This window comes from Arachis hypogaea, chromosome 8 (assembly GCF_003086295.3).
Source record: "Arachis hypogaea cultivar Tifrunner chromosome 8, arahy.Tifrunner.gnm2.J5K5, whole genome shotgun sequence".
Taxonomy (NCBI): domain Eukaryota; kingdom Viridiplantae; phylum Streptophyta; class Magnoliopsida; order Fabales; family Fabaceae; genus Arachis; species Arachis hypogaea.
This window is the reverse complement of record NC_092043.1, coordinates 51,445,976-51,471,409: the sequence shown is the minus strand read 5'-3', so window position 1 is coordinate 51,471,409 and position 25,434 is coordinate 51,445,976. Positions and strand designations below refer to the sequence as shown.

At 35.2% G+C, this 25,434-nt stretch overlaps 2 protein-coding genes across 2 annotated transcripts; one reads left to right on the top strand and one right to left on the bottom strand.

Annotated features, from left to right (window-relative positions):
- The first annotated feature begins 7,808 nt into the window (after positions 1–7,808).
- LOC112708250 (probable arabinosyltransferase ARAD1) lies at positions 7,809–11,958 on the top strand. The gene is made up of 3 exons (XM_025760428.3): positions 7,809–8,168; positions 8,399–9,635; positions 11,157–11,958. Exons 2-3 carry the CDS (start codon positions 8,679–8,681, stop codon positions 11,676–11,678), a joined length of 1,479 nt encoding a protein of 492 aa, XP_025616213.1. The 5' UTR covers positions 7,809–8,168; positions 8,399–8,678; the 3' UTR covers positions 11,679–11,958.
- Positions 11,959–18,686: 6,728 nt separating this feature from the next.
- LOC114924387 (uncharacterized) lies at positions 18,687–22,001 on the bottom strand. The gene is made up of 4 exons (XM_029288797.2): positions 19,601–22,001; positions 19,291–19,495; positions 19,061–19,200; positions 18,687–18,976 (listed from the first exon to the last, which is right to left on the bottom strand). The coding sequence occupies exons 1-4, from the start codon at positions 19,749–19,751 to the stop codon at positions 18,843–18,845; spliced, it is 630 nt and encodes a 209-aa protein (XP_029144630.1). The 5' UTR covers positions 19,752–22,001; the 3' UTR covers positions 18,687–18,842.
- Positions 22,002–25,434: the final 3,433 nt, after the last annotated feature.

The window sequence follows — 25,434 nt, the reverse complement described above, 5'->3', positions numbered from 1 at the left end:
AATAGTGGTCCTATCCACATAATAAACAGTGGCCACATAGACACAATTCATCACAAAATATACTATTTAACAGCAATCCCAACAACCCTAACTATAAATATAAAGAGACTTCAGTCATCACTTAGGTCTATATATAGACTAGGTGCCCCTTTTTGCTTCATCACTCCTAACTTCAGCCGCCAACTTCTCCTCACACCAAACACCTTTGTCTTTGGTAAAGGTTGAGAAGATGCTCTAGGTGCTTGGTGAGATTTTGCACTTGCCACAGCTAGGAGAGGCTGGGAGGCTGGCCCTTCAAGAGGTAAGGCTTGTTGTGAGGTGGCTGTGGTTAGAGCCACTGCACCGGTGGATGTGGTTGGAGCCTGAGAAGCTGAAGTTGCAAGTATAGGAGGTGGTTGAGTAGAGGCAGCAACAGCAGGTGTGGTGGGTAGCTATTGGGAAGATGCAGGTGTGGTGGGGAGTGGTTGTGAAGATGCAGCTGTACCCCTTCCTCTACCCCTTCCCCTGCCCCTTCCTCTTCCCCTGCTACCCATGTTTCTCTTATTCGCTTAGATCTACAGATATTCACATCGGATCTGTTGTCGGCAGCAGGATCAGTGTCAACAGCAGCTGCAAGATCAGCAGCAGCAGCAGCAGGCGCAACAGTAGCTATTGGGAAGATGCAGGTGTGGTGGGGAGTGGTTGTGAAGATGCAGCTGTACCCCTTCCTCTACCCCTTCCCCTGCCCCTTCCTCTTCCCCTGCCCCTTCCTCTTCCCCTGCTACCCATGTTTTCCTTATTCGCTCAGATCTACAGATATTCACATCGGATCTGTTGTCGACAGCAGGATCAGTGTCAACAGCAGCTGCAAGATTAGCAGCAGCAGCAGCAGCAGGCGCAACAGTAGGCACAATGTCAGCAGCATTCAGATCTTCTCCGTTGGCGGCAGCAGCAAGACCAGGTTCTGAAATCAGGTAAACAGCAGATTGCAACATGGATATTCAGCTCTTTTTTCAATGAATTTATAATCCATTTACAAGAGAGATTTATAACACAGCATAATCAATTGATAATCATCTTATAGTCTATTTACAAGAGAGATTTATAATCTATTTATAAGTTCATAACTCTCGAAAATCTCTCTGACCTCAACATCATCCCTAACGGTGGCGTCATTCACAGCAGCATCAACACTACCAGTTTGAGCATTGTCATGTTCATTTAAAGGGCCATCAAATCCCCCAAAAGCATTTCCAACTCCACCATCATTTCCATCTTCAACGTCAAACCCAAAATGATCCTCGTGGTCTCCATCGTCTGCACTGTCATCAAATCCATCCTCCTCACTAGACGCTTCTGATTCACATTCAACCTCTACTTCTACGAAACCACTCTCATTGTAATCAGCTTCAGTTGGCACATAGTCCTTATCATTCGAACATATCTCAACACCGTTACCTTCCCTACAACCATCAACAACATACACCGAGCAATGCTTAACAGTTTGCGACACTAATAACCTACCCATTCTCATGGCATCTCCATCACTCATCAACTCTCTGAGACCCGAGCTCAATTGACAGCCTGGTTCACAGTATCAGATCCTGGCATTCCCTTTGTACCCTAACTTTTGCAACTTACTAACTATTTCTTGCAAACTCCATTCATCGAGTTCATAATGCATATCTTCCAACACCTTTCCCCCCAAATATTCTAGCCCGTTTCCTAAATCATGAAACTTGCCACCATGGTGTATGTCTATGGTAAAATCTGAGTCCCTCATCCCTACAGGTATTAAAAACAGAAACATAATCCATTTAAAGCAACATCAGCACAGCCACAACAATCAACATTCAAGAATAAACAAAATTCATCATTCAATGCCATAGTACCTCCATTCAATCACATAATTTGAAAAAAAGGTTCAAACTTTCATAAGTTGAAACCATCAGCATACATTACACTTTCACAAATCTCCCATTGAAAGCAAAATCCATTTAATAAAAATAGAAGTAGAATCTATTTAAAGCACCACCATCACAGCAACAACAGTCAAACAATGCCATATTTTTTTTTAAAAAATAACATAAATATCAACTTTTAATACTGAAAAAATAGGTTTTTTTCTTTGTCACTTACTTGCCGAAACTTCGACTGCAGGGAGATGGAGCAGAAGCGTGGTCAGAGGCTCGGCAACGTGCGGCATGGTGACTCCAGGCGAGGGCCTTCACCGCAACGGAACGAAGACGCCTTGGCCGGACAAACCGTGGAGAAGACCTCTGACAACAACAACGCACAACGGCCCAGCGCAGAGAGAAGGTGACGGAGGGGACACCGGCAACCGTCTGTTGCAGTCGATGGCAGACACACATGCCGTCGACGGAGGCAGGAGACGGAGAAGACAAGAGAAACTTAGGGTTTCTTTTTTTCTTAGGAATGAAATGCGAGGGGTTATTTGGGTATTAGGGAAAAATTCAGATTACTTCACCAAGCCTCTACAGCTAATTGCCAAGAATATTTCTTTTTTATGAAGAATATTCTGTTATCTCAAATAGTACACTGACGGCAGGGACTTAATTGAAAAAAAATAAGGTACAGGGACCCAATTGAAAAGAAAAAAAGTATAGGAACCTAATTGAAAATTCGGTGAAACTATAGGGACCTGCAAAGTAATTAAACCTATTGAAATTTATTTAAAACATATATATTTTTTTTAGTTCCCTTAGGGCGCACATGGGTCGGGTGAAGTCGGGTTCGCCTTGACCCGGACCCGACCCGAAATAATGACCGAGTTTATTTTTAAGACCCTTATCTGTTTCTAAACCCGATGAAATCACACCAAATTAACCTCTAAAATGTTCGGAACCGAGTCGGGCCGTACCATGAACACCCCTAATTTTGAATTTCAAAGAGTATTTAACTGATTCATAAGGTCAACCACGTGCTGTAAAACTTATTCTAACTATATATAGTTTTGTCTTAAAACTAAATTTTAAGACAATTTGATTTTAATAACATTTTTTTAAATGGTGATTTATATTAAAAAATTTACATGCATTAGTCTCAAGACTTTAGACCTTGTATGCAAATTAAAGAGTGAAACTTCACCTCAACCCCTAACAATTTCATAAATTCTTTTCAGTCCCTTAACGAAAATATAATCTCATCACGACCCTTATCCATTATTTTTTCTAGACATTCTGGCATTCCCGTCAAAATTTTCGTCATTAGGAGGAGTATAACCCCAACTTAATCCCTAATCATCACCAACACCTACCACCATTCTCTACATTTTTCTTTCTCCTCTCCACTATTTTTGGCCACCATCATCATCAACATCCACCACCATTCTCTGTTTTCGCTGCACCACTGCACTGTTATCATTATTCTTTTTTTCGACCGAACCAAAACCACAAAGTCATATCTCTCCCCCTACTTCTCTGTTCACCATCGGCAATCCTAGCGCTACCACTGGTACCCTCTCTTTCTTTTTCTTCTCGTTATCCTCACAATCCCTCTCTCACTAGCTTACCTTGTCTCTATTTGGTTTCACATTATTAAATCCCAAATCTACATTTCAAGTGGAGAACCTTATATCGAATAAATTAAAACACTAATGCTCCCCATAATCACCAAACTACTCTTTCACATAAAAATTGATACTTTAATTAAATATTTATACTCAATCATCAAAATCTAGAAAATGACAACTCGTAAGACTATATCCCAAACCAAATTCAAGTATTTAAACAGATAAAATTACTCAATTGAAAGGAGGTGGCAGTGGGTAGAAGAATAAGAAGAATGACAGTGGGTTGGTACAGCGAGAACAGATAATGGTAGTGGATGTTGACGATGGTGACCAAAAATGATGTTGAAGAAAAGGAGAGAGGAAAGTTGGCCTGGTGGCATTCTGATTCGCATAGAGGAGGAAAGGAGAAAAGAAAAGAAAAAAAAGGACGATTTTTTTGATTAAATTGTTGACTTAACGGTCTACATAGATAAAATCTGTTAGCTCTAGACAGAGATATTAATGGAGAAGGCAGAAGGTCTCACGGAGTTAATCGTTAGGAGTCGCAATGGGATTATGCTTTTGTTAAGGGGCAAAAAAGAATTTTGTGAAATTGTTAGGGGTCAGGATTAGGTTTCACTCACAAATTAAATAAAAGTCTCTGTGGTCTTAAACATGCTCCTAGAGAATAGTTTATGAAACTCAGCTCAACTCTCCATTCTTTTGGTTTTCATACTACTAAGTTAGATACTTCTTTAATCATTAAGAATGGACTAACCTACATTATTTATATGATGCTATGTTGATGATATTATCATCACTAGAAATGATACTATTAAAGTTCAATTGATGATTAACAAACTGCATAATATGTTCTCACTTAAAGATCTTGGAAAATTACATTATTTTTTAGGTATACAAGTGCAATATACTCGTCCGAATAAGCTACATTTTTCTTAATCTAGATATATAGATAATTTACTTTCTAAGGTTGGGATGAGTTCTGCCACTAGTATGCCAACCCCTATAATCTCCTCCCTTTAACTCTTGTCCATTGGCTCAGAGAAATTTGAAGATCCTTCCCTATTTCGTTCCATAGTAAGAGCTTTGTAATATGTAACTGTGACAAGGTCAGACATATCATTTGCGGTTTGTAATATCAACCAATTTATACATCATCTTTTGTTTTCTCATTAGATGGTTACAAGGTACCAGAACTCTTGGCTTGGTGTTCAACAAGTGCAGTAATTTTTGGCTATATGGGTTTGCTGATTCAGACTGGTCAACAAATTTAGAGGATAGAAAATTTGTCTCAGGCTTTTGTGTATATCTAGGAACTAATTTGGTCTTTTGGTTTTGCAGAAAATAGTTCACTATTATCAGGTCATCAACGGAGGCATAGTTTCGAAACCTAGCCGCTTGCCAAGTTGAGCTCGAGTGGATCAAAAACCTGCTTCAAGAGTTGCAGATTAAGCTGCGAACGGCTCTCACTATATTCTGTGATAACATGTCCACGGTGATGTTAGCAGCGAATCCACCGGTCCTCCACAATAAGACTAAAGAACTTCATGTGTGAGACACGAGATTAACACTAAAAAATTTCATGTTGTGCACATTTTAAACTAGTTTTAGATGCTTTTATTTTATTTTAAATATTTTCTTTTAATATTTATCGTTGGCTGATTTATTGGGTTCGAAGACTTTTTGTCCAAAATACCAGTAGCAGTTAGCATTTTTATTAAGTAGTAGGGTCTAGAAAATGGTTAAGATAATATTTTAAAAATCAGATCTGTTACACATTTAAGTAATATTGCCATTTAAGTTCAACTAAGTAAACTCAATACCAACAAAAACCACTCTTATTAAAAAGAATGTGATTACACGCGCACATATCATTCTTTCAACCAAGTCATTTATGTTCACAGGGCTTTACGTTATCGTCATCGTCGTCTTCTTTTTTGTCTTCGCGTTCCTCCTCCTCCTTCTCCGCCTTCTGCTTCATGTGTTTTTTCCTCACTGTCATTCTTTTGTTGCTGCTGTTATTTATTGCTGTAGAAGGTGAGGAGAAAGAGTTTTAAATTGAGTAGGACAACGAGTCCAAATGTAGCTTAATTCACTCATAAATGAACCGAAATTATATAATAATTGCGACACAATTAACTCAAAAATGAACCAAAATTACATAATGATTGCGACATAATTAACTCAGAAAGAAAGAGAAGCAGAGAACAATATCTACAGAACTCAAAAATTATGTTAAATTTGAGTAAATCAAGAAAAATTTTAAAAAAATAAAATAAAAAAGAGAAGATGAAAAAGAAAAAGATGGAGATGTTACGATTGTACTATATTATTATAAAATATAATTAGTGTTTGAATTATCTAACCAACAAATTAAGAATGGAGATGCTGCAATGACAATTAGACATCAAATCACAGGCCATCAATTGATAGCATTGAATCTCAAAAATGAAAAATCATACGCAGAGTGATGATTTGAGATGTTGATTAAAAAAGATATAATAACAAAGCGACCACAAAAATCCGAGGAGGAGACCTTTAGTACAAAAAAAAAGATTTAATTGGATTTGAGATTAGAACTAATTTTTAAAAAACATTATTGCTCATTAGTAAATATAAAAAAATAATTTGAGACAATTTTTTAAAGAGTAAATAGTCATTTCTGACCACGAAATATTCGAAAACTGATAAAATTGACTATGAAAAATTAAAACTAAAGTTATATCTATATAAGATAAGTTTTGTTTGATAAAAATGACCAATTCTGTAAATATCTCCTCTTTTTCTCTTCCTTCTTCATCTTCGTTCCATAACTACCACTACTTTCGCTGCAAAATCCATCATCTCACCAAATCTACTCTTTTACTCCCACCTTTCTCAGATAGTTGTATCTTACTACAACCTCTGCAAATTCAAATTTTGTAATTGGAATTTCAAGAACCAATCTACCTAAATGTCGGAACACGTATTCTGGTGGGAGGCTCTATGGAGCCACCACCCAACCTACTGCCCACAGCCATAGCTCCGTCTCGATCCTCTTCGATGACATCAATGTTGACGACACTGTTCTGCCTTCAACCACGAAAAGATGAACACAACGATGTTGAAGGCAACGATTTCGAACTCAAAAAAATAAAAATAGAGAGAGAGAGAGAGAGAGAGAGAGAGAGAGAGAGAGAGAGAGAGAGAGTGAGAGAGAGAGAGAGAGAGAGAGAGAGAGGGAGAGAGAGAGAGAGAGAGAGAGAGAGTACATCTAGATCTATTCCTTGTCACTGCCGAACTATGATGCATAAATACTGACACGGACACGGGACATGACACGACACGAGACATGCCGACACGCAAATTTTAAAATCTTACATGACACGGGAACACGCATACATATAAAATGTAAAGTATTTTTTAGATAAATCATAATGATATTTTGATATTTTATTGATATTAAGATATTTTTATGTTTTAATAAATAATAATATATATTATATCTAAATTTATTTTAAGAATATATGTTAAGAATAAGACTGGACACGCTGACACGTGATGGTATTTAGGTGTGTCCAGGCGTGTCCGGAGAAGAATTTTTTATTTTTTATTAAGACACGGTTGGACACAACAGACACGCGTATCGGACGAGTGTCGACGAGTGTTGTGTCCGAAATGTGTCTGACACGTGGACACAGTAACTCAGCGAAGTGTCCGTGCTTCATAGCTGCCGAAGAGAGAGACATGAAGGGAAGGAAAGAGAATGACGAGCGAGGGAGAGAGGGAGGGGGAGACGGGAGATAACAGAGGCAATAAAGTAAGAGAAAAAGAACGAAGAAAGTAAAGGAGGAGAAGGAGAGTGTGATGGCGAGGAAGGTCGCCACTGCTGCCGTTGGGTCTAACAGGAAGCGAGAGAGAGAGAGGAATCGTAAAGCAGAAAGCGTAAAAGAGAAGCAGACACTTTTGTTGTCTTCGACGCTATTATTACAGTTGTCGTCGATAAATTTTAAATTACGAGTTATTGAATATGAAAATATTTTTTAATCTAAAAATATTATTCCAGCCGAAATAATGGTTGTTATGAAAAGATGTAAAAGAAAGAAAAAAAGAGATGAATATTTATGGAATTATCATAAAAAATTTAACAATTAATTATTTTTATCAAATAATAATTATAATTGTGAGGTCTAAATATTGGATAGTTTGAAATGACTATTTATTATTTTTTAAATATATTTGATAGTTCCATCAAATCCTTATATATATTTGAATTAAATATATATTCAAATACTTTGCCTAGTATTTATGTAGGAGGATTGTAGATTATTGTATGAGTATTGTAATTCCTCAAAAAACCATTACCCAAAATAAATAAATCCCCGCATAAATAAATATGAATATTATATATGAATACGAAAATAAATAAATTATGATCAAATGTAGATGACATCTTCCACACGTTGGCCCTCCTCGCATCCCGAATTCCCGATCAAAAGCCAGAGAAAAGTCAGAAAACTGTTCACCGTCCAAAACAGAAAAGAAAAGAAAGAAAAACTCTGTTCAGTAAAGGTTGACTCTCTATCTTTTTTAACTATCTGTTGTTAGAATGCAAAGATGAGAGCACCGGTGAATGATGGAGTGAGTGCGGAGCTGCATCTTCATCTACCCTCTTCCGGTATACTTTTTTCTTGAATACCCAGATGCCGATTTTTCTTCGATTCTTGTTTTCTTCAGCTCAAATATTTTCTTGCCTTTCTCATATCAACCTTGTTACCTGGAAAATGCTTGCTTGCTGAATGCTAAATGCTCAAAGCTGAGACTTTTTCTGTTTAGTTTAATTTTTTTTGCTGGGTTTTGTTTATTACTAGTTTTGACTAAGCTCAACATTATGTATATTATATATAGGTTGTTGAGATTCAAAGGCTTTCTTGGTTGAATCAATCAATGCGTTGCACAAGAAGCTGGGATCTTGCTACTGCTTTGCGTGTCGAATGTTACTGAAACTTGGTGATGAACTTGTTGGAGATCTTCTTCATCAGCATTTGGAAGCTTGAGACAACATTAATGGGTCGAGGTCTTTGCTTTGTGAGTTTGGGGAAATAAATACCCTTTAATCAGCTCTATCTATTTGCTGCATTGCCTGGGATATTGCTTTAATTTGACATTTGTCTTGTTAATAAAAAAGATGTGGGAGAAGGGACTCATTCACTCGAGGTTTATATTTTGCTTGATGCTCGTCTCCATGTTCCTTTTGGTCGTATCTTTTCTTTTCCTATTCCAGTTCAGCAGCCATTCTTTGATACCTAGATCGGTGTTAGAGCTTATTCTGGTCAATAACACATCACTTTACTTCATGCCCAATTTCAAGAGGGAAAAACTTGTACTCCCTCATGACCCTTCCGGAGACTTGAAGCTTCAGTTGCAAAAACATGGAGAATCCGATTGTCGAGTTCCAAATTCAAGCCAGAAAACAAGTTCTTTAGGACAGCAGATGAGTGTGACATCTGACCCATTGAGAGTATTCATGTATGATTTGCCTCCAGAATTTCACTTTGGGTTATTAGGTTGGAAGGGAAGTGTAAATCAAACTTGGCCAGTGATTGACGACCTCAAATATATCCCCCACTATCCTGGTGGATTGAATCTACAGCACAGTATAGAATATTGGCTCACACTTGATCTTCTGTCATCAAACAATGCAAAACCTGGCCAACCTCACACCGCAATTAGAGTGCATGATTCAAGTCAGGCAGATGTAATTTTTGTGCCATTTTTCTCATCTTTGAGTTACAATCGGCATTCCAAGCTCCGTGAAGGTGAAAAAGTTAGTGTTAACATAATGTTGCAAGACAAGTTGGTAAGGTTTCTGATGGGCCGGAAAGAATGGAAGCGCTCGGGGGGGAAGGATCATCTAATTGTAGCCCACCATCCTAACAGCCTGCTAGACGCAAGGAAAAAATTGGGATCTGCTATGCTTGTGCTTGCCGATTTTGGAAGGTACCCTGTTGAATTAGCAAATGTGAAGAAAGATATAATAGCTCCCTATAGGCATCTAGTAAGCACCGTACCAAGAGCTAAATCAGCTTCATATAATGAACGCTCCACGCTGGTGTATTTTCAGGGTGCAATATACAGGAAAGATGTGAGTTCCTACTACACTCGTGTGACCTATATATAACATCACTGGTTTATTTTATGAAAAGAGGATATTCTAGCATTGGCTTTTGATGCAATTCCATTCCCTTCTTTTACTCGCAAGTGATAACTACATTCATGACTTAATTGGTAGTTGATTATGCTCATTCATGGATAGGAAAATGCCTGTTATATTTTATTATGCATTGGCATATAATGTTAAGTTGCTTTAGCTTCATAGTTTTTGTTTTGGAGTAATTAGAAAAAGGAAAGGGAAGGTATCAAACAGCAAGGAAGGATAAGGAAAAGAGGGAGATTGGAGGGTTTAACCTTACCCTTAAGTGGATGTTTAAGATGGACAGTTTACCAAGTCCCCCAATTTAAGGAAATTCTCATATCAACTTGAGGAGTGTTTTGAGGATTCATGGAAAATCTCACATCTCTTTTTAATTTTTCACAACACTCCCAAACATGGGGGAAGTATATACTATACCCTACTTTCCCTTCATTCCCCTCTAAGTCTAACTCAAAAACAGGACAAGTAAGCAACAGGAATAATTAAAAACTAAAAGCCCCCCAGTTTGTAAGAAATCTAGTATGAGCATAAACAACTGATGCATAAAAAATATTACAGTGCATTTGATTTGTGTTTTTATTTTCATTTTTTTTTAATTTTCAGTATTTTGTGAAAGAAAAAGTGAGAACAGGATATGAACACAGAAAAGAGTATTTTATTGCTTTCATTGTTTTCTTTTTTTTTTCCTTCACAAAATCTAGAAAAACAGGACTGAAAATGAAAATGCCAACAAATGCATCCTTTTATGCTGCCCCTTTTAGCTACAATCTGTTTGCCCTTGTTCTCTCACATTTTAAACTATCAACTAAAGAACAAATAATAAACTTCAACTGTCAGCAATTGGTGGCACTATTTCTACTTCATATTCGTATACTCCAAGATGTAGACTATAGGCAAATTATTTCCATCTAAATATGCATCATTTTCCACTGGTAGTTTAGTTCTATTGAATCTAAGAAAGCAATGGAGAAGCAATAGTAGTGTGACCAAGCTGATTCAGTGAAACATTAAATGCATATGCAGACACATAGAGCTTGAATCAGCACAGGTTGGATCATTATAGCATATGTGACAGCCTTCAATTTTGATTTTGTGCATGAGATTATTACATTTTTGTACTGCCAATATGAGAATTGTCGTGAAAGAACTTGAATGGTTGTTTTCTGGATTATTTTATTGAGTTATCTTTCTTTGACATCTATAGGCATGGTTTAGGATCAAACTGATGGAATACTATAACACATGCTTAAGATTGCTGTTCTGATCATTTTTGTAATGATGTGATTTTTGGCGCTGTTACATCATCATAATTATTAGTTTATAACCCCATCATCAACAGCAACAAAGAAGCTTGTTCCATCAATATTATCAATTTTTATCATACTATTTCGAGATCAGTCACATCAGTCAGTCTTCATCTTGATTGATTAAAACATAATGTTGAAATGTTAGGGAGGAGCCATTCGCCAAGAGCTGTATTACCTTCTAAAAGATGAGAAAGATGTGCATTTTGCATTTGGGAGCATAGGAGGAAATGGAATCAATCAGGCAAGCCATGGAATGTCCCAATCAAAATTCTGCCTGAACATTGCTGGAGATACCCCGTCCTCCAATCGCCTCTTTGATGCAATAGTAAGCCACTGTGTTCCTGTGATCATTAGCGATGAAATCGAGCTACCCTTTGAAGATGTCTTGAACTACTCATATTTTTCCATTTTTGTCCGTGCCTCGGATGCTATAAAGAAAGGTTTCCTGCTGAATCTCCTCCATTCAATCAAGCGCGAGGAGTGGACCAAGATGTGGAAAATATTGAAGGATATCACTCATCACTTTGAGTATCAATATCCATCCAAGCCTGGGGATGCAGTAAATATGATTTGGCAGGATGTTGCACGTAAGATTTCTTCAGTGAAGTTCGATTTGCACAGGAAGAGCAGATACCGGAGATCTCAACTTCCGGTTAAGACAGACTGAAACTGTGCTTGAACTTTCTGACCTTGGTCTTACTCAACATACCAATTGGAGAGAGAGAGTCACGGAGATCTAGTTTGTTTTTCCCTTTTAGGCCACTGTCAAAAGCCTCCTTCTCTCCCTTGTCTCTGTATTTCACTGAATAGTCCATCTTGCTGATGGGGGAAAAGCATTATTTTTTGTCTTATTATTATTTTTTTTAACTCGACGAGTATATACCCTTTCTCTTGCTATCTAAATTTTAGGCAAATTACCAAAGAAAAAAAGTTGATATATTTACAAATGATCAGTGCTTATTATTCTCCCTCTGGAGTCGGTATTAGTCATGAAACTGATGATCAAGAAGTGCATTTTCCATGTGAGTTGATGTCACATGGGAATTGCATGGAACAAGTATGGGAGTAAAATGCTGCTAAATAAGCCGTTCGGAGATGGGAACCGCATTGTGCATATGCAGGGTAGGAACACAATAGTATGAGTTGGGAACAAACAAGTGCCGGCTTCACTAGAGCAAAATTCATATATATATATATATATATATATATATATATATATATATTCCTTTCATATTTAGAAAAGGAAGAAAAGAAAGAGAGAGAAAATGAAAATTTCGCTATATTCTGTAATTTCAGATCTAACAATATCATCAGTCATCACACTATCCAACTATTGGTCAATACCTATGGTTTCTCTACTCTAACAGAAATGATGCCTCAAAGTTTGGATTCAGCAGCAGTTCTTCACCTGACAGATAATAGAAGTAAAAGAAAAAAAGAAAACAAATGAGAAAAAGAACGTAGGAAACCAACGAACCTCCCCTAGAAAACGGTTAACAAGGCTAGCAAAGAACAATTGTCTTGTCTTTGCATTTGGGAGAAGCTCAGTAGCCATTTCTCATGGCATGTCAACTTCTGTTGTGAATGGGATCTGAACCCTTCTTAACTGTCCTCTTGTTTGATTGATTAGGATCAAAGGTCATTGAAGGAGCAGGTGCCACATCCAGCTTGGATTGCAAATCTTCCACCGTAACTGCCTTTAAGATGCGTGATCGCCCTTTATCCCATTTCAGAGCAAGATCTTGGCTTCTCAGGCCAGAAACCATGCATGGTTGAGAAGCTAACACCCCAATAACACAAACTAAGATAAAGAATCCTCTGAAAGTATAGAGAATCATGTTTGGTTTATGCTGTGGTGGAATATGAAGGAAAAGAAGAGAAGAGGAGTGAGGAGGTAATGGTGTATGAGGTTAAGTAACTTGCCTATTTGCAGTTATTGCTCATGGCCTTGGCCTCCAAGAATAGCAAACCTTGCAGCAGTTTTATCTTCTGTGGGATTTGGAAGAATAAAAGCATAAAGCAGAAGCAGCCCAGAGCATGTAGGGAAGTGTTACTGTGTTAGATTCACCTCAATCATAAGCATCGTAATCTATAGAAGCAATATATAAGGCTGTTTTAGAAGACTCTGACAGGTTTGAACAAAAGTTAAAATTGGAACAACATTCTTGGGAAGCCAAGTATCTTTTCATTCAGTTTCCCCACATCCCTATCATTTGCCTTGCTCCTTTTACCAAACAAAATTCCCAAGAAACACTTTATTAGCCTGCCACGTCATATGACATTTGCTGACATGTCCCTTGTACCATATCTTCAAAGCATATATGCCAATGAATGACATCTATGATCTATCCTTCTCTCCGCATAATTTTCTAATTCAAATTATTCAACCACCAAGCACCCTTCTCAGTTTTTATTTTATTGCCAATGCACAACTTGTATTAGCATCAAAGAATTTTAGATTGTCATTCGGTTATCTACTATTGTATATGACACAGACACTCCTAAAATATTTAATAAAAGAATAAAATATTTTTCTAAGTGTGATAACAAGTGATTACATTTTCACAAGAGTCATATAATACGTTGGTTCTTGATAATCAAATATGTCAATTCCTTAAAAGGGCTGTTATGTTGGAAACTACCTACAAAATTGAGAATGATCTGAAACAAAGTCACTAATCCAATGCATCTCTTCCTCTGTATCTGGTGAAAAAAGAAACCATTAAACATGGATAGGATTCCCCTCCACCCCCCCTCTCCTTTTTTTTTTTAATCATGGAATGTCTACCCCCTAGGAAATGAATTTTCTAACCGCTGCTAATAAGTCTCCAAAATGTGACATGAGGACGGTAAGAATAACAAAAAGGAAAATTTTGGTTGAAGAGCATATCAAACAAATTAAAATTAGTCACATACTTAGAGTCTCTAGCCCAAATAACATTAGTGACATGGTAATGAAAATAAAAGGTAGAAGTAAGGGATTAGTATAGAATGCTATTGCCACAAAGAGATAAGAAAGTCATTAAAAGAAGAGAATTGTGGAAGAAGGTGGGGAAGAGGAACCAAAAAAAAAAAAAAAAAAAAACAGACACAGGCTTTTATGTTACCAAGCACTTCACTTTCTTTATGTTAACAATCTTTAGAAGTCCAAGCTCTTCACTCCATGCAATGGAAAATCCTATATAGTCTTGGTTTCTTGTGCTTAATGGAACTCCTTTATGCTTTTCTCACCTCTCTGTGGTATTGCCTTAGTCCCAAAACCCTCCCTTCAAAGTTTTAAAGAAACGTTTATTAGCCTTCTAAGTCTGATCTCTTATGTTTTTCCTTTATTTTCTTTATTACTAAAAATTCACTTTAGTCATTGAATTTATAATTTAACATATTATTCTTAATATTTTTTATTAGTCCTTAAGAATTTACATTATAACAATTTAGTCATTAAAAAAAATAATAACAATTTAGTTTTTAAAGTATTTTTATTTAACACTTTAGTATTTAGAAGATCAAATTATTACATTTAATATATAAATGATTTAATCTTTAGAGAAATAAAGTATAGCATGTAATATATTTTTTAGGTTTTGTTTGAAAGAGAGACTGAGATTGAAATTAAATTAAGTATTTGTATTGTGTTTGGTGTAAAATATTTTAGATTGTATTGTGTTTGGTATAAAATATATTGGATTGACTTATGTCAAATATTATGTTTTATTGTATTTGGTATAAAATATTTTAGACTGAGTTATGTCTAAATAAGGGATATATTTAGAGTTTAAAAAGTTAAATGAAAGTATTTTTGAAAAAAAAAATTATTAAAGTTTTTGTCTCAAAAATTTCAATCTCTTCTATTCCTACTTTTTAGAGATATTAAAGCGACTGAATTTTTGTGTCCTGATATTAAAATTTTAATATGAGTCTCTAACCACCAAATATAATACTGAAGTTCAATTTCAATCTCTACAAACAAGCACTACTGAAATACCATAATTTAATTTTTCGAAGAATAAATTGCCATGATACATATCTTTAAGGTGGTAACTAAATTTAGTTTTACTTCAACTTATTTTCTCGCTTATCCATGATGGCCACACTCAACTCAACTATCTTGTAATATTCTCTAATTTCTTATCTCTAATTTCTTATCTCTTACCGTATTTTTCTTTATATATATATATATATATATATATGTATGTATGGTGGTTACCATACCTTAAAAAATATTGTTAGTGTTAGAATATAATTAGAATCAATTAAGATCAATTAGCATTAATTAATATATCTGAATAATTATTATAAGATATTACGTTTTTATTATTTTGATTCTCTTAGCACCTAATTTCACAAATAAAATCTCGATATAAGTATAGTTTCTAAACCAACAAGAATCCTTTCGTACAAAAACTTTGGTTATCACAAGTAACAAAACCCAATAAAATTTATAACCGAAGTATTTAAATCTCGGATCGTCTCTCAAGGAATTGCAGAAAGGTGTATTTATTATTGGGTATGGAAGAGTATCTTTTTGGGTTTTTGAAATAGCGAATAAGGGAATAAATTGGCAAGAAAGTAAATTAATTATCATGAACACCTTGCAAGGTATAAGAACTGGAAATTCTGTCCTAGTTATCCTTATCACTGGTGATGAGAATTGTTCACTGCTCCCACTTAGTTAACCCTTACTAAATAAAAGAAAGTCAAGTGGACACTCAATAATATACAATTCCTTTCTCCAGTTTAGTCTTTTGTTTCTAACATGGTATTTATCCTTCTTGAAGATGATAGGTTGTTTTCCTTGCGATAAAATAACCGTAGTTTTTGCACTTTTTTTCTATGCCATTTTCCTTTACTTTTTGTCACTCCTTTGATACTTTTTCACCTTACCGACTAGCATGTTCTCTCTGCCTTGTGTTTTTCCGAGCCGAATGATCAAACACAATTGTCATCCGCTGCTCACCTATTCTCATGAGAAATCATATAGTTTTCTCTATCTTTCGTCAGTTTCGTCTAGGGGTGGCAAACGGGCCTAAACCCGCCGGGCCGACCCGTGTAACCCGTCAAAAAAGGCGGGCTGGGCTGGAAAATTGGGACCGCCAAATAGCAAAAGTCCGCCTAACCCGCACCGCTTAAACCGCGGGCTTTGGCGGGTTTCGGCGGGGCGGGGGAAGATTTTTTTTAGTGAGGGGATATTTTTGCAATTTTTTTGCCAAAATCTAACTTCCCCCAACCTAACTTACAAGAGTATGAAGATAAAAATTGAGTGTTTTGAATTATGTTTATGTTATTTTGGAGACAATATTTATAATTATGTTTTGGGTTATGTTTATTTTATTTTGGAGAGAATATTTATACTTATATTTTGAATGAAAATTTGGTTTATAATTATATTTATTAGATATTTATAATTATAAAGACTTTAATGTTTGTGAATATAAAAAATATAATTTTTTATGCCGTTAGAAATTATAAATTTATTAATATGATTGTAAAATTATATATATTACTTAGTAGTTAATAGTAAAAAAAAAAGGAGCTTTGGCAGGCTTAGCCCGCCAGCCCGCCAGCCTGCAATTAGGCGGGGCGGGCTAGGATTCTAGGACCGCCTCACTAGGCGGGGCGGGGCGGGGGCAGGGCGGGCTTCCCCGCTTGTCATCCCTAGTTTCGTCTGCGTTTTCTTGTGGCAGTTCCATCTGCGTTCTCTCATAGCAGTTCCGTCTGCATTTTGTCTGTGTTTTTTTGAGGTAGTTCTGTTTGCATTTCTTTATGGCAGTTCCGTCTGAGCTTCCTTCAAACAAGCGGCAGTTATGTCTGCGCTTCCTTTAGACAAGCGGCAGTTCCATCTGCGCTTCCTTCCGGCAGTCCCGTTATATTCGTTGTTTTCAACAAGTTTTAAACTCAAGTTGCCACTTGAATTTGAGGGGGGATGTTAGAATATAATTAGGATCAATTAAGATCAATTAACATTATTTAGCATATCTGAATATTTATTATAGGATATTACGTCTTTATTATTTCGATTCTCTTAGCACCTATAAATATCATTCTATATTATATCATTGCAAACAACTTGAATACACTCAATAATATACAATTTCTTTCTCCAGTTTAATCTCTTGTTTCTAACCGTTAAAATTAAAATAATATTTTTTTATTATTTAACAATATCTTTTTAATTTAAAAAAATATATTATTAAAATATAAAAAGATATAATTTTAATAACACTTATATACCTACCATAACTAATATGAGTATTGATATCATAAAATCTAATATATATATATATATATATATATATATATATATATAGTGATTACACAGTTATGTAAGTGTTAAAATTAAAGTCACATTTTTTCATATATTTAGTAATAGCTTTTCTTAGCAATATTTTGACAATACTAGAATCAATATATATATATAATATAACCCAAAGAAAAATAAAGTATCTTCATTTGTTCCAATGTTTGGTTACTTATTAGCTTGTTAAACATTGAACGAGGAGTGGGACAAATCACAAATATTTGTTCTAAGAACATAGCCAACAGTAGTAGTGAGGGACTCTTTGTAACCCACCACTTTAGAGCTGTATTAAAGTAAAAGAAGTATCTGACCGTTTTTTATCAAGAAGGAGGGAAAATAAAGTAAAAGAAATAGCCAAACTTTTGCTTTCCAAAATTAGTCGTTCAGCATTGTTGTTTTCAGCTTTTAAGATCCATAAATGGTATATAATATTGGTTATTATTCATATATATAATGACTGAAGCATCAGAATCAATTCAAATGATTCCGGCTTATCAGAGAGAAATTTATAGCTTAAAGAATGCTCTTATATATATTATATACTATAGTCTAGTTGTAGATTGTTGCATACCCCGTGATACTGATTAAGAAGGAATGGAGGATATATGCATGCAAAAGAATTGGATTTTGAAAATAACAATAATGAAGCAAGAAAAACTTTCTTACGTACATCACTACTATTAATCCTATCTTAGTAGCGTTGATCTATCATTTATGCTTTTGGAAATGTTTCAGACCAAAGTTATAAAAAAAATAATTTTTAAAAACAGTTAAACTCAACTAAGAGTTACACCATATTTTATTGTTATAAAAAGTGGTTATAATCGTAATAGATGAGAAAATAAAAAAATGATAAATGTTACCTAATATTATTATTCTTACCAATTATTATTTATTCTGTTAGTTAGAATTTGTTAGTGCAAATTGTTATTTTTCTTTGTACAAAAATTTGTTAGTAATCGATTTTGTTGCACATGCTGAGTTGTATAGTTAGTTAGAGCAGCAATGCAATTTTGTTAGAGTTAGTGCTTGTATAAATAGTAAATTGTAGTATTGTATTTATTGAGAAAAGTGATCCCAATTTTAAGGCATGGCAACGATACAACACACATGTAATTGTTTGGATTAATCTCTCCCATAGTTCAGACATCTATCAGAGTGTTCTTTGAAATAATATAGGATATGAATTATGGAATGACCTTAAACCAAGGTTTTGAAAACCGAACCGGTCATCGAACCGTTCTAAACACTGGTTTACTGGTTCATAGATTCAACCGGTTTGACCGTGGTTGAACCGTAAAAATCGATTTATAATAAAATAATAAATAAAATATAAATAAGCACATGAAAATATAATTATAGTCTAATCTAAATTTTAAAATATCATTCAAATTAAAAGTACTACATAAACCAAATGTTATAATCTCATTCAAATATAAATTCAAAGTTCAAAAGTCAACAAACAACCAATCAAACATAACATAGCAGCATCAAAATGATCCAAGTTTGTCATCAATCATCAAAATCCTCCATAATTTACTGCAGATTTACCTCACTGATTTCATCACCTTCATTTCCACTACTTGGACCAGAAAAAGCAAGTGGTGCAGCATAAAATGTACTAGTACTACCACCACTACCACCTTGATCTAAATCAGCATCAATCTCATCTAAGAAAATATAACACATTATCAATAAATTAAAGATAAAAGCTATTGTAATTTATTGTCTGATCAATAAACTATAATACTCACGAAGCAAGTCTTCAATATTACTTGGAAGATCAGGCTCTTTTTCAACAACCTCTTCCGTCACCCAACAATCAACCTTATCAATAGTTTCAATATCGATTGGATCATATTGCGACTTTTGCTTTCTTTTTTTTCTTTCATTCCTAACAAATTAAATACAATAGATGATAAGCCTAGTATATTAGCTATACAAAATCTAATGATATGAAATGAAAGGATGAAATATAGATTACCTGGATTTAAGACGCAAATTATATGTAACATACACAATATCATTTAGCCTATCATGCTCCAATCTATTCCTTCTTGTTGTATGAATTTGATAAAAAAGACTCCAATTCCTTTCACACCCTGAAGAAGCATATGCTTGGCTAAGAATGCGAACTACAATTTTTTGTAAACATGGAGCAGAACTACCAAACAATCTCCACCATTCATCTACAAATTACAATCCCATATCTCAAGTATTAGTTATCAAATTAAGGAAACCAAAACATAAAATAAGTAAATAACTAAAGCTTATTATCAAACAGATATTATTACCAGGTTGAAGTTTTTTTGCAGCTGGAACAGCTTCAGGCCTATCAAAGCTTTCCTTTCGATCTCTATATAAGTGTATTTCTTTCATTGCCTCAACTGAATCTAAATTATTAACCTTGCAATGCAATGTAACAAGATCAAGTAAAGCTCGCATGACATCAGGTGATTCTCTATAATTTTCAGAAAAAAAGCACTCAGGATTCTCTATAATTTTTTTTCATCAGAATCAGTATCAGAATCAGAGTTCAGTTCATCAGAATCAGAATCACTAAATTAAAAATTACCTGGAAATGAGGAAATCTATTACTTTCTCTCAGAGCTCGAAGGACTTCAGGCTTTAATTTTTTCAATGCTTCAACGCTTCTCTATTGCTTTCTCAGAGGCAGAGCTCGACGGAGGTGACATGTGAAGTGGCTGAGGGCGCAATGGAGCTGAGTGCGCGACAGAGCTGACGGCGGACGGTGCTGACTGCGCGAGGTATCTGAAGGCGCGACGAACCCAACGGCGCCACGGAGCTGACGGCGCGACGCTGCTGACGGCGTGACGGTGCTGAAGGCGCGACGGAGGTGAGTGCATTGAGGGCTTCAGGCGTTCTCTATGTCTCTCACAGTCTCACTCTCTCTGAAGTCTGACCCTTGCTGAACTGTGGTGGGTCGTGGCGGCCTCATGGAGTCGTGGGTGTTGCTCTATCTTCACTCTTCTGTGGGACGATGGAGTGCAGAGCATCTGGAGTGCTGGACGAAAGTGGGAGCTGCGAAGGGGTAAAGGGAATTAGGGTTCCCAAAACACAAAACGGCGGCGTTTTGCTGCAAGGTTAAAAAACCGGCCGGGTCCCGATTCGGTTCGACCGACCGGTAACCGGCTGGTTCGTCAGTTCAACACCGATTTTCAAATTTTGCGGTTTTCCTTATTATCCGAATCGCTTCAACGTCCGGTTCACGGTTCGACCAGTTCGACCGGTCGGTTCAAACCGATTTTCAGAACATTGCCTTAAACATCATTATTATCAGAGTGTTTTATAACTACTTATTTTGACAAACTGAAAAATCCTTGGAAAGAAATTCATGATTTTAGAACGACACCTGGCTGTGATTGTGTCAAATGTGAATGTGGGTTAGGCATTGTTAGGCAACACAGGGAAGAGGATAGAGTCACAAATTTTTTGCGTGGTCTTGGAGAGCAATATTCCACTGTTAAGTCACAGGTCATGCTCATAGATGACTTGCCTAGTGTGAACAAAATTCTGTTAAAGATCACTCAGCAAGAGAAATAGCTCTTCAGCTTTGATAATGCCTTGGATGCTAAGATTTTGGCAGCCTCTTCTCAATCTGATAGGAAAGGAAAAACAAAAGGAGGCAGAAATCAGTTTCAAAAGGGGGCAAAGCCAAAATAAATTCCAGTGCACTCACTGTGGAAAATGAAGACACATTGTGGATAATTGTTATAAGAAGCATGGATATCCACCCAACTTCAAACATCGATTTGAGAAAAAGACTCCTGTCCAGATGTTTTTATAATTGTATGGCTGCAGCAGACACTACTAAAGATGACAGTGATGATCTCAGTGCTCAACAATTGGTTAGAAGTGAACCAACCATTAATGAATTCATTCTAGAGCAATTGGAAGCTCTTTTGGCCTTGTTTTGCAAACAAGATGTGGCTCATTCTCACAGTGTTAACCAAATTTCAGCCAAAACTAATCATTCTTCTCATAAATGTAGAATGGTACAGATTTTACATTTTGATTCTCATGTCAAGGCTTTAAATATTTTGACAGAAAAACATAAGCCATGGGTTCTCAATACTGGAGCTACTGATCATGTGTCATGTAACTTGGTTGATTTTTAAAATTATTTCAAAGTTGATCTAATTATTGTTAAATTACCTAATGGAGCACTCACTACCAACTGTATCATAGGTACCATTATATTTTCTGATAATCTTTTTCTCACTAATGCATTGTTCATTATTCCTACATTTAATTTCAAATTCATCTCTGTTTCAAAACTTATTGCATGTTTACATTGCAAAATGAATTTAACTGACAAGGCTTGTGAGATACAGGATCTGCACACCTTGAATATGATTGGTGCATCTAACAATTTTGATGGTTTATACATTTTGCACAAAGAAGTTAAAGCTCTCCCTCACATCACGGCAATTTCTCACAGCCAGTTTTCTCAATCTTTGTGGCATATTAGATTAGGACATCCATCTCATTATAGGATAATTGTATTACAAAAGAATTTTGAGTTTATCGGCTGTTCAAAGAATTCGAAACCATGTCATTCATGCCATCTTGGCAAACAAAAACGCTTACCATTTTCTGTTAGTTCTAGTGTACTTGATCTTATTCATAGTGATATTTGGGAACCTGTTTTCATTCCCTCCTTTACTGAAAAACGTTATTTCCTTACTCTAATGGATGATTGTTCTCAATTCACTTGAATTTTATTCATGAAAACTAAGGCAGAAGCTTCATCATTGGTTAAGAATTTTGTCATTTTTGCTAAAACTCAATTTAATGCAATAGTTAAAATAAGTCGCACTGATAATAGACCTGAATTTTTAATGCTTAGTTACAATTCTAATGGCATAACTCATCAAAGGACATGTGAAGAGACATCACAGTAGAATGAGATTGTTGAGCAAAAGTATCAACACATTATTCTCATTGTGGCTAGAACTATCATGTTTCATGCCCATTTGCCAAAATCTTTTAGAATTACAGTGTTGCTCATGCAGTTTACTTGATTAATCATTTGTCTACTCCTTTCTTAAAAGATAAGTCTCTATATCAAATTCTTTATAAGACTTTGTCAAATATTTCCCTTCTCAAAGTCTTTGGTTGTTTAGCATATGCTAGCAGCCTTGCAAGACATATATGCAAGCTAGATCCAAGGGTAAGAAAGTATTTGCATCTTGGATTCAAGGAGAGAACAAAGGATTACCTACTCTGATTTGTAGACTCAAGAGATTTTCTTATCTCGGGATGTCCAATTTCATGAGAATTGTTTTTCCTACTGTCACTCCAATAATTCCAATGATAAAAATTCTTAAAATTCTTCTATTTCATCTCACAATGCATCTTATCTTTTTTATTATGAATTTTTGGAAGGGACTAAGATCTAAGTTTTAAACACAGATGATGCAGCTTCTCAGCCAAGCTTGCATCATCCAAATGTTAGTCATCAAAATGATGATGCATTATCTGAATTAAATGAAAATGAAGAAATGCTACCTTATACTGAAATTTATGATCATTTAAAATCAACATCGGCATCACATGAAGAGCTTTCAACTAATAATTCTGCTATTTTTCCTTAATCCTCCATTATACTTGAAATTACTTATGTGAAGAGATCAACTAGGCAAACAAAACCTCCTGCCTACTTGCAGGACTATGAATGTCAAACCATTAACATTATTCCATCTTTATCACAGTTTACTACTCAAAGTATCCTCTCTCTAATGTTTTGTCTTATACTAAATTTTTTCCTATGTATCTTGCATTTTTTGTTACTATTCAGAATTTAAAGCCTAAAACCTATGACGATGAAATCATTCAAACCTATTGGCAAGAGGCAATAAAAGCTGAACTAACTGCTTTAGAAGAAAACAAGACATGGAATCTAACTTCTTAACCAATGGAAAAGAGAGCTATTGGTTGTAAATAGGTATTTTACACTAAATATCACCCACTGGCACAATGGAGAGGCATAAGGCAAGACTTGTTACCAAATGATTTACACAAGTGGCTGGTGTTGACTATCGAGACACCTTCAATCTTGTAGTAAAGCTAGGGACTTTGAGAGTGCGTGGTACAGGCTATTGCTACAGTGAAAGGTTGGCACCTTAAACAAATCAATGTCAACATAATGTTTGGTGAGCTTGATGAAGAGATCTATATGAAGGTGCCTCCAGGTTTAGAAGCCTCACCAGGTCAAGTTTACAAGCTTGAAAAATTCTTGTATAGATTAAAACAAGCTAGTAAACAATGAAATTGTAAGTTCAAATTAGTTCTACTTGAGCTGAAATTCACTTAATGAAAATCGGATTACAATTTATTCACCAAGATCACATCACTTGGATTCATAATAATTCTAGTGTATGTGGATGACTTAGTATTAGCAGAAAATGGCCTAAGTGAAATTGAATCAGTCAAGGGTGTTCTTCAGGACAGTTTTCGAATCAAGGGTGTTCTTCATGACAAAAATTGCTTTATATCAAAGAAAATATGTTTTTGACTTACTTAAGAAAATAGGATTTGGAGGTTGCAAACCAGCCACCACTCCTATTGATTATGAAGCAAAACTTAGTAAAGGTGCTAGAGAATTGCTCATTGATTCTAGTCAGTATAGAAGGATTGTAAGCAAACTTTTATATATATCAAATACTAGACCTAATATAAGCTATTTCATTAGAAAGCTAAGCTAGTTTTTAGATTGTGCTACTAATGAACACTTGAAGGCAGTGCATAAAGTGCTGCATTATATAAAGAGTTCTCTTGCTATAGGTCTATTCTTCTATGCAGATTTTGATTTACACCTTACAGGTTTCTCTGATTCTGATTGAGTTGGTTGTGTTTATTCTAGAAGGTCAATCTCTGCATATTGCTTTTATCTAGGATCATCATTAGTTACTTGAAAGAGTAAGAAATAATTAACAGTTGCAGCCTCCTCTTTAGAACCAGAATATCGAGCTTTAGCTCTAGTCACCTAAGAAGATAAATAGCTTAGCTATATTCTCCAAGATCTTAATGTTCCAATCACGAAAGTCTATTAATTTGTATTGTGATAGTAATTCAGCTATCTACATTGCTTTTAATCATGTGTCTCATGAACGTACAAAACATATCGAAACCGATTGCCATATTGTCTGTGACAAATTACAAGAAAAGTTGACCCATCTCCTTTCCATTCTACCAACAATCAAGCTGCTAATATTCTCACAAAACCACTTGCTCCCGGGCTTTTTAGTGCAGGGTACTCTAATATAAGCTTGGATTGTTCGACCTCTTCTCTTCCAATAATCCAAGCTTATATCACGGGAGGGTGTTACTTAATATTATTATTTTTGCAAATTATTATTTATTCTATTAGTTAGAATTTGTTAGTGCAGGTTGTTATTTTTCTTTGTATAAAAAATTGTTAGTAGTAGATTTTATTGCACATGCTGAGTTGTATAGTTAGTTAGAACAGCATTTTGATTCTGTTAGGGTTAGTGTTTATATAAATAGAAAGGAAAAGTATATAGAACCAAGAAGTAATCAGCCAAAAATTAAACAACTTAATTATTTATAATGATTTTAATTAATTTTATTTATTTATATATTAAAATATTTGTTATTAATTAGTTTTAATGCCAAATTTAAGTGTGAAGAGATACGTTGAGGTATTCTTGGCTAGAATCACGGTGAAATCTCTACGGAACCCACTTCCTCTCTACGGCTGCAGTAAATCATTTAAAAAATATATAAAAGAACATCTATTTAGTATGAAAAAAAAACATTCTAATACTTAGTAGAAGAAATATCCTAATGCCTAGCACAAGTACCATCTACGTAGAGATTTTAGATTTATCTAAAGGCATTTGGCTGATTCTTAGCTTAGAGTTGGTTCCCTAGCATTATTGAAATAGAAAACTATAACATCGTATCCATTGAGTCTCATTATTATACAAATTTAATTCCTAATTCCTTCTTGATTTCTCTACTTTTATATTCTTTTCCATGCTCATACACAATTTTTACAATAAACATAAAATCTAAACTTAATCGCAATCATAACTCTAAAGTTAAACAAATCAATACCACATATCACACCAGGTCACTACAA

Excerpts from the sequence above, each read along its gene's own strand:
- LOC112708250 (XM_025760428.3), top strand. The coding sequence starts at position 8,679 with ATGTGGGAGAAGGGACTCATTCACTCGAGGTTTATATTTTGCTTGATG. Across the intron at positions 9,636-11,156 it reads GTGCAATATACAGGAAAGAT|GGAGGAGCCATTCGCCAAGA; the intron begins GTGAGTTCCTAC and ends TTGAAATGTTAG.
- LOC114924387 (XM_029288797.2), bottom strand. The coding sequence starts at position 19,751 with ATGCGAGCTTTACTTGATCTTGTTACATTGCATTGCAAGGTTAATAAT. Across the intron at positions 19,201-19,290 it reads AATTTGCGTCTTAAATCCAG|GAATGAAAGAAAAAAAAGAA; the intron begins GTAATCTATATT and ends TTAATTTGTTAG. Across the intron at positions 18,977-19,060 it reads TAATATTGAAGACTTGCTTC|ATGAGATTGATGCTGATTTA; the intron begins GTGAGTATTATA and ends ATATTTTCTTAG.